General features: G+C 43.7%; 1 protein-coding gene across 2 annotated transcripts in view; it reads left to right on the plus strand.

Annotated features, from left to right (window-relative positions):
- EFHC2 (EF-hand domain containing 2) overlaps positions 1-12722 on the plus strand; it is a 186728-nt gene that overhangs the window by 76841 nt on the left and 97165 nt on the right. For both annotated transcript variants that reach the window (XM_087859368.1, XM_087859369.1), the window contains 4 exons: positions 4786-5009; positions 7886-8137; positions 11289-11402; positions 11814-11952. In XM_087859368.1, the coding sequence (XP_087715494.1) occupies positions 4786-5009; positions 7886-8137; positions 11289-11402; positions 11814-11952 (729 nt within the window). The remainder of the gene's footprint in view (positions 1-4785; positions 5010-7885; positions 8138-11288; positions 11403-11813; positions 11953-12722) is intronic.

A 12722-nucleotide genomic window follows, 5' to 3' on the forward strand; every position in this document is an offset into this window, starting at 1 on the left:
TACTCTGAGATAATCTAATCAAGCAAATGTAATCACAAAATGTGGCATTCATATGTGATTCATTCATATTGGGCATACACTGCATCTTAGTACTGCATCCCATAAAGTGAAGGAGGCATGGTAGTAAGGTTGCCAGATAAAATACAAGATACTTAGCTAAATTTGATTCTCAGATAAGCAATGAAGTATTTAGTATGCCCTCAAATATTGCATGGGCCATACTTATACTAAAATTATACACTGTTTCCCTAGACTTCAAATGTAACTAGGCATCCTCTATTTCAGTGGGCTAAATCTGGCAACCCCAGAGGGTGGACCTTGGGGAAGGGATGGTCATTGAATAGAGCAGAGGAGAATTTAAGAGTGGAGGTAGGTCAGTGGGCTGTGAAGACAGGTGTTTGGTGCGTAGTGGCTACTCAATATAATATTTGCTGAAGAAAGGGGAGGAGGGAGGAAAGAAAAAAGGAGAGGAAAAGTGATAGACAATGTCCATAACACAATGCAGGCATCAGAAATGGTACCGGGTACTTTGAGGGATCAGAAGAGGAAATGCCAGTATCCACTAGAGAAGAAGACATTTGAGTGGTAGCTCGAAAGTTCCTCCAGATCAGGATGGAAGATGGAGGCATAAGAGCCAGAAGGAACAGCATAAGATATAGGGATAAGAAAGTGGTAAGGTGTGGAGTTGGGAGGTATTTGGGAACGAATCCTAGGGTGTGTAAAGGAAAATGAGGCAAGAAAGCAGTGATGCAAGAGGACATTAGAGCACCTAACATGCTGGCATTTGGGGCTCATCTGGTGGCTGGGTTGGGGGGGTGGCGCATAGGACTATTCTTTCTTATTACGATGAGGGATGTGGAATTGTAAATTTTGAATTCTTTTGCTAAGACAGGTGTCAGGCTATCTATATAGAAAAAGTTGTTCTTATGAAACCCAAACTCCGAAGAGGACCTTTTGGAAAAATACAAATGGAATAGTCATTTTAGCGAAGGAATCATTGTAAACAACAAGAGGAGGAAAAGATACTCTATTGCGTCTGATCCCAGTGAAGGGTCTTCATGTTTTTAGGGTACAAACTTAGTAGACACAGTGACAAGTGGCAAGTCCAGCTGAATATTCATTCACCTAAGAAATACGTGTCCCTGGGCTCACATGGATCCTAGGCCTGCAGCATTACTAAAATGAACTAAACACACGGAAAATTAAGATAGAGGTAAGAGGTTGGAGTCTTAATTCTGGAAGGTGAATTTCTAAAAACCAAATTTAGGGGTATGAGCAAAGATCTAAAGCAAGTCCCAACTGAGTGAAATGAAAATGCATTAAACATAAATGGATATATCATCATTTTGATCTAAACCACAGGGAAATGGTAGAAAGTTAAAGCTTGCCGAGTATAAGCAGATAGCAGGGCCTTTAAAAAGAAAGAGAGATTTAAAATAGGAAGACCAGGAGGAGCTTAAAAGCAGGTACCCAGTGCCTGGACGCCTGCCCAAATCGTCTTTATGGGGCAGTCAAGAAGGCAAATGTTTAAAGATTTAAAGGGTAGATATGGTACTTCTGTTCTTGTTTTTCCATTTTATAGCATCATTTCTATTTATATACTTGGTGATCTCAGGTTCTCTTCAGTGTGTGCCAAAGACATGCCATCCTGCCCATTTCTTTGATGTTCCAGAACAAATTCTTGCTGGTGGAATTTCTGCCATTTACCACGGAGGACTGTAAACACAAATATCAATAAATAGAAATTTCTAACCCCCAAAGGACACGGTTGAGAGATGCCACGAATCCATCATTGAAAGCTCTCAGGGGCAACTGTCCATTTCACATAGCCCACAGTAGGTGAACGCGGTATTGTGACTCTGGACTTCTTGTTATTAAAAATTGTCTTGCTTAGTTAGGCCTGCCTTCTCTTTTCAACCCATGAACGGTGACGGTTCTTCTTTGTTAACTCAAAGAGCTTCTCTGGCCTCTTCGCAGAACCATCTCTAAGAGAACTGTGGGAGCATGGACAAGGAAGTGTGTGAGGGTCTGGGATATGCAGGCCTCTAGCGGTGGTGGGGGTGCAGGGAAGGCCATGGTGTTGGCACCGGTGGGGGGGGGTGTTGCTGCAGCGGGCAAGTGGTCCCTCTCCAGAAAATGGCCTTCAGAGGCCAGAGAGGCTATTCTCTTGGAAGAGCAGCTCCATTTTTCTCTTTCTCTTTCTCATGGTGGCTGGCAGCTCTTCTCCCCATTTCTGTCCCTTTTTGCGTATACACTCCCTCCTCTCCTTCCCTTAAGTAATCCGTGGCTATAGTTCAGTGAGATATAGTTCAGTGCAAGCTGTGGAAAGTGCTGGTATTTATTTATTTTCTTAAGCGTTTATTTTTAAGTAACCTTTGCACCCAACGTGGGTCTCAAACTCATGACCCCGGGATCAAGAGGCACGTGAGCCCGCCAGACGCCCCAGAAAGCATTGCTGTTTATTTAGAGTTTCAAAACCCAGGTCCGAGATCTTCTGCCATTTGTTAAGAGTGTGACCTTAAGCACATCCCTTAACCACTCTGAACCTTGCTTTTCTCGTCCATAAACTGAATATTTATATTTCGTGCATTATCTGCCTCATGGGATTAGTGAAGATTAAATGAGAAAATGTATATGAAAGCATATCCTAGGGCTCTGATGATGATTCTGATTATTTGAAAGCTCTGTAGGTGGGCTGCTTCTTTCCACCCAGAAAAATAGAGGATTCTTATTCAAAGTCTTCCTGCACAGAAATCAGCACCAACTTGCTTATTTGAATTTTTATAATGAAGTACAAATGCAAGATAGATGGAATTTCTGAACAAGCTCCTGGCTGTTGAATAAATTTTATATATCTTAAAAACTGTCACAATAAAAGTATTTTTAAAGAGATATATAATGGTTTCTGAAAATACCTGAAATGCCCATGCTTTTATAGACGTTTAAGTATGCAATTTGTTCTAAATGTCTTATCTTGAATGATTAAATAATTTGCATACTGTTTTCAGTGGCATGAATTAAAGGCTAATTGAAGTATAATTTTTTGCAGTAAAATTATATCATCTTTTATGTAGTACATTTAAAAATATTCCAGGCCAGTTCTAATTTTATAGTTTTATTATTTTAATTTAATGTACCAAGTAATTAAAAATTGCTACAAAGAAAAGAAGATGAAAATGATTTTAGTTCATTTCCCCTGAACAGAGTGAAAAGATGATGAGGAAAAAAATGGAACGGAGCTCAACACAGTTCCTGGCACATAAAGCTATTCATTAAATGTTCCCTAATGAATAGGAATGAATCATTTCTAAGTATTTCTAGACTTCAGGAAAAGGTGCCATTCTCGGTGCTATAGAAAATAGGAGCAAGATGGCTTGATATCTTTATACTAAAATGCTTCCATACAGAGGTCACACAAGCCCCTTTGACTTGAACCATGAGACCCTCAGTTTGCTCTGCTTATCCTTTCTCTTTTTCCCTTTACTCTTGGCATAGATTCTCAGGCCAGAGTCAGTCGCAGGGGTCAAGAGAACATTCTCTGGGTATCTTGCATTTGGGTAGATCTTGCAAAGCAGAGGCACAGCCTGCTCTTTGTTCTGGACTCTCTCTTCAGGGACATTTATATAGCAAACAACTTTCGAAGACAAAGTGCAGGTCTGCTCATAGCCTTGGAAGATAGAGGTGGTGTCTCCTAGAACAAAGGGAGGACATGCTTACTGTCCGGTCTAATAAAGGTAATGTCTCCGTATGAGACACGAAGCAGGAATGCTTATTGTCCATTTTAAGGTTTGGGTTCCCTAAGCTCAGGGTTCCTCTCCTGTAACGTAACCCACCACGTGGGAAGGAGTGACGTGGACCTTGTTGCGTCATCCCGTGGGAATCGAGGCTCAGGAAACTGTGGCAGGCTACCTGGTTAGTTTGCAAGTAGGATAAAATCACCCTAAACAATTCTTGACAACAGGTTTCAGCAGTGTTCGGGTACGTTGGCCGGTACGGTGCGGTGTAGTTGGCACACTCAATCTAAGAAGCGGACCCTTTTACTGCCCGTGGCTACGCACCATTTTGGGTGTACCTGGGGGCCCTGGGTCTGTATCCTCAAGAGCGGAAGTGAAGGGACATCACGGGGTTAGCAGTAAAAGATGGACTGAGATGCAGAACCTTTGGCCCAGCACGCTGTCTAAAACAATGAAGCCTCCGCTAACCATCAGTTTGTAGGGGTGGCTGGGTGGGGGGAGAAGAGCTCGATGGAGCAAGGAAGATGCCAGGAAGCTTCAGAGCAGCACGAGTCACTCATGCTTAGAGAAGCTGGAAATCATGGTGTTGGCCTCTACCATACTGAAGCTTATTCGCTAATTTTTTTTTTTTTCCCGAGCCAAGAGGATGCATTTTTGTGAGCACTTTGCTTTGAGGTCTTAGTGCCTTGTTTAATGTGCTCATGTTGAGTGCTTGTTCTGGAAAGAGACATGATGGCAGTGTCTGGCCCATCAGGTCACTCTGTTTGTGCCCCTCTTCCTTCCCTAGTCTTTATGGTTTACGAAAGCACTTCCCTAGTAGCACTCAGCCAACTTTAATAACATGCAAGGCCGGTCAGTACCTGTGGACCTCAGAAGTCTCAGCTCCCTCAGGTACCCGCAGAGTTTGAACATATTGCTGCTGCTTCCAAAAGCCAGCCCTTTGCCCACGTCCCTGTTGTGGGACGGCATTCAGGGCTGTTACGGAGATGTGCCGTGACCTCGTCCTCCTTAGCCACCCGATGAAACCGTTGTGTTTGATTCCACCCCTTAGGGACCTTTATCCGACGTCATCGGATTTCGCTCCCGCCTCCTGATGAAGATCAGTTTTATACTGTGCATCATTTCAATATTAACATAGACATCGTCTTCTATGGCCGGACATTCAAGATTTATGACTGTGATACGTTCACAAAAAACTTTTTGAAGAAAATCGGAGTCAAAGTAAACCCCCCGGGACAGTGTCCAGAAGATCCTTACATGAAGATGCGGAGAGAGGTAAGGAGTTGAGACGTCCGTGAGTTCGTGTCTTCCGAATGAGAATCCGTAAAGGAGAGTCAGTAAAGGGTATCTGCACTCCTGATGCAGATGTGAAAGACGTTTCGGGGTCATAGTCCTGTTCTCCTTTAGGCTGGAGGGAACTCTTGGTGTTGACCTCAGGGCAGAAAAGCCTCACTTACTGTCCCCCGCCCCCTCTTCTCTCCATGAGGAGTCTCCCTTCCAGACAGTAGGAGTCTTCAGTGAGCCGCCCACACGGGACAAGTTCTAAGAGCCCACAGTTGGCTTTGTGGTCACCAACAGTGCAAGAGTTAGGTCCACCCTTCCCCGGCCTGTCTTTCCCCATTTTGGTTGCCTAACTCTGGGAAAATGTTTGCTTCTGTACTACCGATTTATTGCACCACGCCTTGGGTATACCTTTTTCCTTCTTCCCCAGGACTCCCAGCTCTAGCAATGGTGGCATCAGATGTAGAAGGTTCTAGAGGAGTGGGGAGGGCCATGATGCTGATGTACCCCATTGTAAAGAGATGTTTGTCTTCCAAGTCTGACCCCAGTTAGTATAGGGAGGCAGGAACCAGTGTTAGTAGTAGTAGTATTGTCTTTTTAAAGTTGTCTTTTTTTGTTCTTTTTAATGATCCCTTGGCCCAAATTTTTTGTTTTTTACTGAAGATTCTGAACACGCAGAAGGGGAAAGTGTCAGGTGGAAGGTCATATACCTAGCCAGTCTTCTTATTGGGACTTCAACTCCAGTCTTTTGCTGCCTACCCAGAATTTCGTTCTTGTCATTTTCTTTTTTGATTGAAGTGTGATTAAACCGAGTAAAATACACAGGAAGGAAGCGTGCCGTTGGATGAGTCTTAACAAATACACACGCCCATGTGATCCACGCCCAGATCGAGATACAGAACGTGTCCATCCTCCCGGGAAACTTCCCTCTTGACTTTTTCCGCCGATCAGTCTCTCTTCCACCCAGGGAGAGATAACCGCTGTTCTCATTTCTATCCCTATAGATCAGTTTAGTCTCATTCCTATTGTTTCTAAAACTTGGAATTAATTTCCTTGCAGAAAGACAATGCGAAATTTAGAATAAAATCCTCCTTTGATTTTGCTTTGCTCTCTTCAAAGCTGCGTGTAGGGTCATTCATCTGTTCCCACCTCCTGGCCCCAGCAGAGTTATCCTTCAGTGTCGTAGGCACGCAGCCCTTCTGAGAAATCTGTATTGTTCTTGGAATATTTAAGGTGAAATTCCTCGGGAATTATCCCTGCGTATATTGGCATACGGGCAGATTTACAGTTCGGGTTTGTTTTCATTTTTTCCAAATGCCCTAGATGACAGAGCCTAGATAAACATAAAGTCTATACAAGGAGAAGAGAGAACCTACAAGAATGGATCCATATGAATGACCACCTTTTGCATGGGGCTGCACTCATTTGCTAACAGTTGGTATTATACGAGAGCGATTATGGATGATGACGCATTATATTAAATACAGAGAGTGCTGTGCCATTTCATAGCTTTAGGAAGTAAAAAAAATCCTTTGTGCCAGGAATCGAGAATAAATGCCACGAAACAGCCAAGAAATGTTTTAACTAATTTCCTTTCAGGTTGGGAAAATCATTTTCGCATTTATTCCCTCAGGGAGAAAGCTCTTCAATAAATATAGCAATCTGTGGAAAATTAGGAGTTTAATAAGAGGCTTTTATATTGACTTTAATGCATTTACTTCTCCAGTGTTTGCTGCCTTCAAATATAAAGTTAAAATTAAACAATTTAACTTAAACTGAAAAGAGCCCCAATGGTATATAATCAATAATGCATTTCTTAAAGGCCTTATAATGCCAAAGAAACATTTTTCAGTTAATGAAAGCAGAGGTTCCGTAATTTCATTTCAATATCCAGAATACAGAAGAAGGATAAGACCCTCTGGAGGGCGATGACGTCTCCCCCAGTCTTGGAGTAAGTCTGCCCCTAGACTGTCCCGGACAGATAGAAAATTTTGGGAGTTGACAAATACGATCACATAACCCGACATGAGACTACTTCTCCGCTGCCAGTGAGCACTTACTTATGTAAGGATCCTGTTTGGCCACATCAGATGGAATGGGGGCAGTTTTGCTCCAAGACAGGGCTGTGAGAACATGCAAAAAGAGCCCCACCAGGAAGCCCCGTAGAAGGAGGGGTGCCTGGGCTGGGGGACAGAACCCACACAGAAGTTCTGTGCAGCCTGGGAAGTTCTCCATTTGCTCTGCTCTTTTTTCCATGCCCTTCCAGATCCTTGGTATGTAAAGCTTTGCAGTAAAATAAAACTATGGCTATGTTCCTTCCCTTTTACTTTTACAAAAATCTATGTATGAATAAGAAGGATATACAGATATGAAAAGACAAACAGGTTTTTTGGGGGGTTGAGATAGAATCATCATAGGCTCAGACGTATAAATCTTAAGCGTACAGATGAACAAGTTTTGGAAAAGGTATGCAGTTTAGTAAGTGACACAAAAATCAAGATGTGGACTATTTCCATCACCCCAGAAAGTGCCCTTCTTCCCCTTTCCGGTCAATCCCCTACCCAGAGAGGCAATTACCGTTCTAATTTCTGTCACCAGCAATTTTCAGTCTTGGAGAAAAGCCAGTTTTCAAAGACATCACGGAAGTGTATTTTAGATACTGTTCGATCTTAAAAGCATCCTACTAGTTGATTGTCTCTATTTTTAAGGTGACAACTGTAGGTGTATATGCACGTATGTCATTAGTCCGTTGACATTTAAAAAAATCTCCCAGAATAGTCAAGGGGCAGGGTATCTTCCCGTTCTCTGCTTGCTTGCCTCCCAGAAGTGATGAGCACAACTGCTCTGCTTGCCTTTGTTTCCGTTTTCAGACGCTAGACTGCAGAGAGCCCTTACGTCCCTATGAGTCCTTCGACACCCTGAAACAGTTCCTTGAGTACGACAGGAAGGTTTTACGTTTTTTCTGCCTGTGGGACGACTCAGCCTCGGTGTTCGGGGACCGTCGGGAACTCATTCTGCATTACTTTCTGTCTGATGATACCATTGAAGTCAAAGAAGTGATACCGCACAACTCTGGCCGGGACGCTATGTCATTGTTCCTCCAGCGGAGAAAGCTCCCCAAGGTGAGCAGTGGACACAGAACCCCGGTCCGCGTTTGCCTGGGCGCTCAAAGACTCTCGTCGCTCACTGTCTGGAATGTCAGGACTGGGTATCACTTACCATGTATTAGGACATGTGTTTAGAAAACCTCCGTTTTGTGCGCTCTTGTAAGATGCATCTGTGAAAGTACCATAGAGGATATGACAAATTGAGGTAGGAACATTCTGGGATTAATTAAGGCAAGTCAAGGAAGAAAGCCAAATGCAAGAGAAAGTGCCTATTCATCATGGAGTTCATAATCAGTGTTCTGAACGTAAAGGACTCTCTAGTTAGAATTGCTCGTGGGACGCCTGGGTGGTGCAGTTGGTTGAGCGTCTGGCTCTTGGTTTCGGCTCAGGTCGTGATCTCGGGGTCCTCCGCTCAGTGCAGAGTCTGCTTAAGATTCTCTCTCCCTCTATCCCTTGCCAATAAATAAGTCAATCTTAAAAATTGAAAAAAAAATTGCTCATGCTCTTGGGTAGGGCACTGGCCTCTGGCCTCTGGCCTCTGTAGCCTCCTGAGGAAATTGCATGGTTTTGGTCTGCGTTGGGAATGTACGAACACACACACATGCACACACCCCCCCCATAAGCATGTGCACGGGAGTGACTCTTAGAAGAGTAGCCACCAGTCACCAACTAGCCACTGGCTCGCGTCAATGACAGCTTTTACATTTTGTTTACTATTAAAAGAGAGTTGTGAGGCTGATTTCTACAGGTTTATGGCCATTTGAGAGCTAATGTAACTAGGGTGCGGCAGAAACAGAGACAGTAGAAGGGTTAGAATTATGGGTCTGCCCCTTAAAAGCTGTGTGGCCTTCAGCAAGTCACTTAACTTCTCTGAGTGTATTTCCCTATCTCTAAAATGCTGTTAACAAGGCCTCCCTCTGGAAATAACTTTAAAAGCTAAATGGGATAAAATAGTAAAAAAAAAAAACAAAACCCACTAAGAATCTACAAACACTATAGACACATAAAAACATGGAGTCCTTTTCATAGCTCTGTGATATGTTTCATTTGTTATTTGAATAAAATATTTTTTAAAAAATATTTTTAAAATTTATTAGAGAAAGAGCACACATGCGTGCATGAGTGGGGGGAGGGGGCAGAGGGAGAGGGAGAGGGAGAAGCAGACTCCCCGCTGAGCAGGGAGCCTGATGTGGGACTCGATCCCAGGATCCTGGGGTCATGACCTGAGCTGAAGGCAGACCCTTCGCTGACTGAGCCACCCAGGCGTCCCTGGATAAAATGTTTTTTAACGTTCTTCTGACTGTGACTGAGGAGGTTACCGTAGCGCTCAGTTCTGAAACAAACAACCGATGGTTATTCAGTCCTCATGGGAGTCTCTCCCAGATTCTCTGAGCCCACCACCAGAAATCCTGCTGTGTTGCTCGGGCTGGGGGCAGGAGGCAGGATTTGTCCCAGAGGGGGCTCTGGGGTATGCACAGCAGGCAGCCAGGAGGTACCTGGGAAGCCTGTTTTTAGAATGGCTTTGACCGATAACGCTAATTATAAAATAATAATGATGCCCCTGACATTCGCGGTGTGTCTTGACGTCAGTTGCTTCATTTATTCATTCATTCAGCAAATATTTATCAAGTGTCAACTGTGTACCAGCTCTGGGGTTACAGTGAGAAAGAAAATGGATTAAGTCCCGCTTCGCGGAACTTACAGTCTCATGGGGGAGAGAGAAAATAGCAGTAGGTGTTCCCTTGACACTCAAACATCCTTTGAGAAAGCAAGGACTCAGTACTATTATTGCAGTTAGATGACAAAACTGAAGTTCTCAGAAGGTAAATACCTGGCTCAAGCCCTGTAGCTAGTAAGCAGCGAAGAGCGCATTTGCTCCACGTGTACCATTTTTTTCTCTGTTACGTGGCTTACTTACACCCCACACCTCATAAATTCACACATTTGAACTTGCATTTTATGTCACACGTATCAGGGATGATTCAGATTTCTCATCTCTATGTGATAAACTGATCACTAGCAATTTACATAGGTTAGTTAAGAGATTTCCCGCAGCTCATGCAGCTGCTGGGACCACCCCCGGTGCGCGGAACTGAGCAGTATCCCAGGTTGCTCCGGGCCACGGTTTCTGGTAGAGGCTGACTGCACTCTGTTGTTCTTGCTGCCTTGCCATGCCACCTCTCTCTCGGCCAGCTAACGCTTTCTGAGCTCAGGACTCGGCAGGATGCTAAGCTGAGTAAAGAAGGCAAGGCATGGTTTCTTCCTCAGGGTGGTTCGTAGTTTAGTGAAGAGAAAAGATGTCCACTGATGAGGCATTTAGAGAACCACAAGAGGTGCTTTAGCTGTGTGGTAGGTGCCACGGAGGTGTGGACTGGGGACAGGCCAGGAGGTTGGGAAGGGTCAGGGGAAGGATGGGCCTTCATCAGGGCCTTGAAGGGTGGGTGTGGAAGTATAGGGAGAGGTAGATGGATATGGAGTATGATGGCAGAGAAAAACTGTATTCGGGGGAGGATAACTAAATTTACCTCTACCCTTCTAGGTTCTTGGCTGAGACCATGTCACGCACCCCACCCCCCCACCCCGCCCCCGGTAATAAAAGACAGATTAACAGGAGAAAAACCAACAAATGTTTAATTACCTGCATACCTCCTGTATACGCAGGAGAGACTCAGGAAAACAGAATAACTCCCTGAAATGGCCCAAGCCACCACCTTAAATACCATCTCCAGCTAAAGATGGAACAAGTAGCCAGGGGAGGGTGGGAAGGAGGCCAGTTATAGGGGGTCACCAAGAAAAGAACAGTAAACAAGAGGAAGGTTGTTATGAAGATTTAAGTTGTCGTCTTTTCCATTAATCAGAGGTTTTAGAGATTTTGAGTCTTTTTTCTTTTCCTGGTACACAGAGGGGGACACTCTTACAAATGGAGATTTCCTTTATAGATGTAAATGTTTTGTTTTTTTACAGAAGGGTAACTTGTACTCAGCATCTCCGCGTTTCTTAAAAATAACCAGCTCAAAATAATCAATACACCCAAGGGGCATATTGTGGGATGGTGTGTTTGCTCCCCTTCGTGTATAATGCATATTTCCCACGTGAGCCCCTCACCATGACCGGCTTTGTGCTTATTAAGCCATCTACCACACCTTGTTTGGATTTTGTCTTCCAGTATGGTCCACCTGGAGTCTATCAGCCGGGCCAGATAACAGATCGAACCGTTCTTAATGTGTACGGTGGCTTTGGAGAGAACCGAGTGGTTGGCTACCTGTTGGATAAATATATGGTGAGGAACCTCACGTTTCAGCGCTATTTCTAGTGTGACTTTCCTGGAACCTGAGATGTGCAGTGAGTCACAGATGCTCTTGTGAGATTGACTGTGAACGAAGTGAACGAATATATAAATGCACGCATTGCACTGCTGTCTGTCAACACGAAACATGCTTAAGCGCGTATATAAATACATGCGTTGCATCGCTGTTTGCAAGCACTGCATTACTAAAAGACTTTCCAAATGTTAACATCGACTGCTTGTCTTGGTTTGGTTTAAAAAATTCTGTTATAAATGTTATAATTGAGGGGTGTTTTGTTTTTGTGTGGTGGTTTTTTTTTGGCAATTTTTTTTTCTTTCGGGAAGGGATGCCTGGGTCTATGGAGGGTCTGTGGTGCCAGCACTTTGTTTCTTTGTTTTTATTAGCTAGGAAAAGTAGATCAAGAGTTTTACAAAGATAGTGACCTGTTCATAGGAGCCACCATCAACGTGTGGGGAAGGAAAGTGCTTCTTTGTGACTGTGATGAATTTACGAAGAGCTATTATAAGATGAAATATGGAATTGGTAAGTGATACATATGTCCATTAGAAAATAACATTTAAAATGTACGAATCTTTGTTCCCCACTTAAGATTTTACTTTTGGGTTTGAAAGGCTAAGCTCATAATAGCGACCGTTTCTTGAGCATTTGCCCTCCGGCGGGCATTTGTTGGCTTCCTTATTCCTAACAACGATTCTAGGCTCATTATCTCCATTTTAGAGGTGAAGAAACTGAGGCTTAAAAGGGGCTAACTCGTCGAAGGTTATGCAATGAGTAAAGGGTGAGCTGAGATTTGAACTTGCCCGTCTGATGCCACAGTCTTCGGTTTTCCTTTATAGCCAGCCCCCTGCCTTATTGCAATATGGGGTCAGTGTTTTCTGATCAAGCAACTGAAATGGGAATCTGAATGCTTTTCTTTTCACTGAATTCTTTCTTACTACAGTGGCTATAGTGCTTATTTGAGTTCTCTGGGGAATTCTCTTGTACCAATTTACTCTACCTTTTCTGGTGAAGCCCGGCTACGTTTCCCGCTTTTCTCTTTTCTTGGGTATCAGTTCTGTTCAGATGAGTTCAGTTCAGAATGAAAACGGGTGATTTATTAAGAACGTATGAAGCATAGGTTATTGTAATAGAACGTGGGAGCTACAGAGTTAAAGAGTTTCTTAGGCTGGAAGGAGAGCAGAAACCTACAGCACAGCACGTTGGACAGTGTTATGAGAATCACAGAAGCAGGCGGAGGATTTGATATGAAACCTGAAAAACAAACCCCTCATTTGTGAAACCTGCCAGCCAGC

The sequence above is a fragment of the Ursus americanus genome, chromosome X (assembly GCF_024610735.1).
Source record: "Ursus americanus isolate L20-20 chromosome X, mUrsAme1.1.p, whole genome shotgun sequence".
Taxonomy (NCBI): domain Eukaryota; kingdom Metazoa; phylum Chordata; class Mammalia; order Carnivora; family Ursidae; genus Ursus; species Ursus americanus.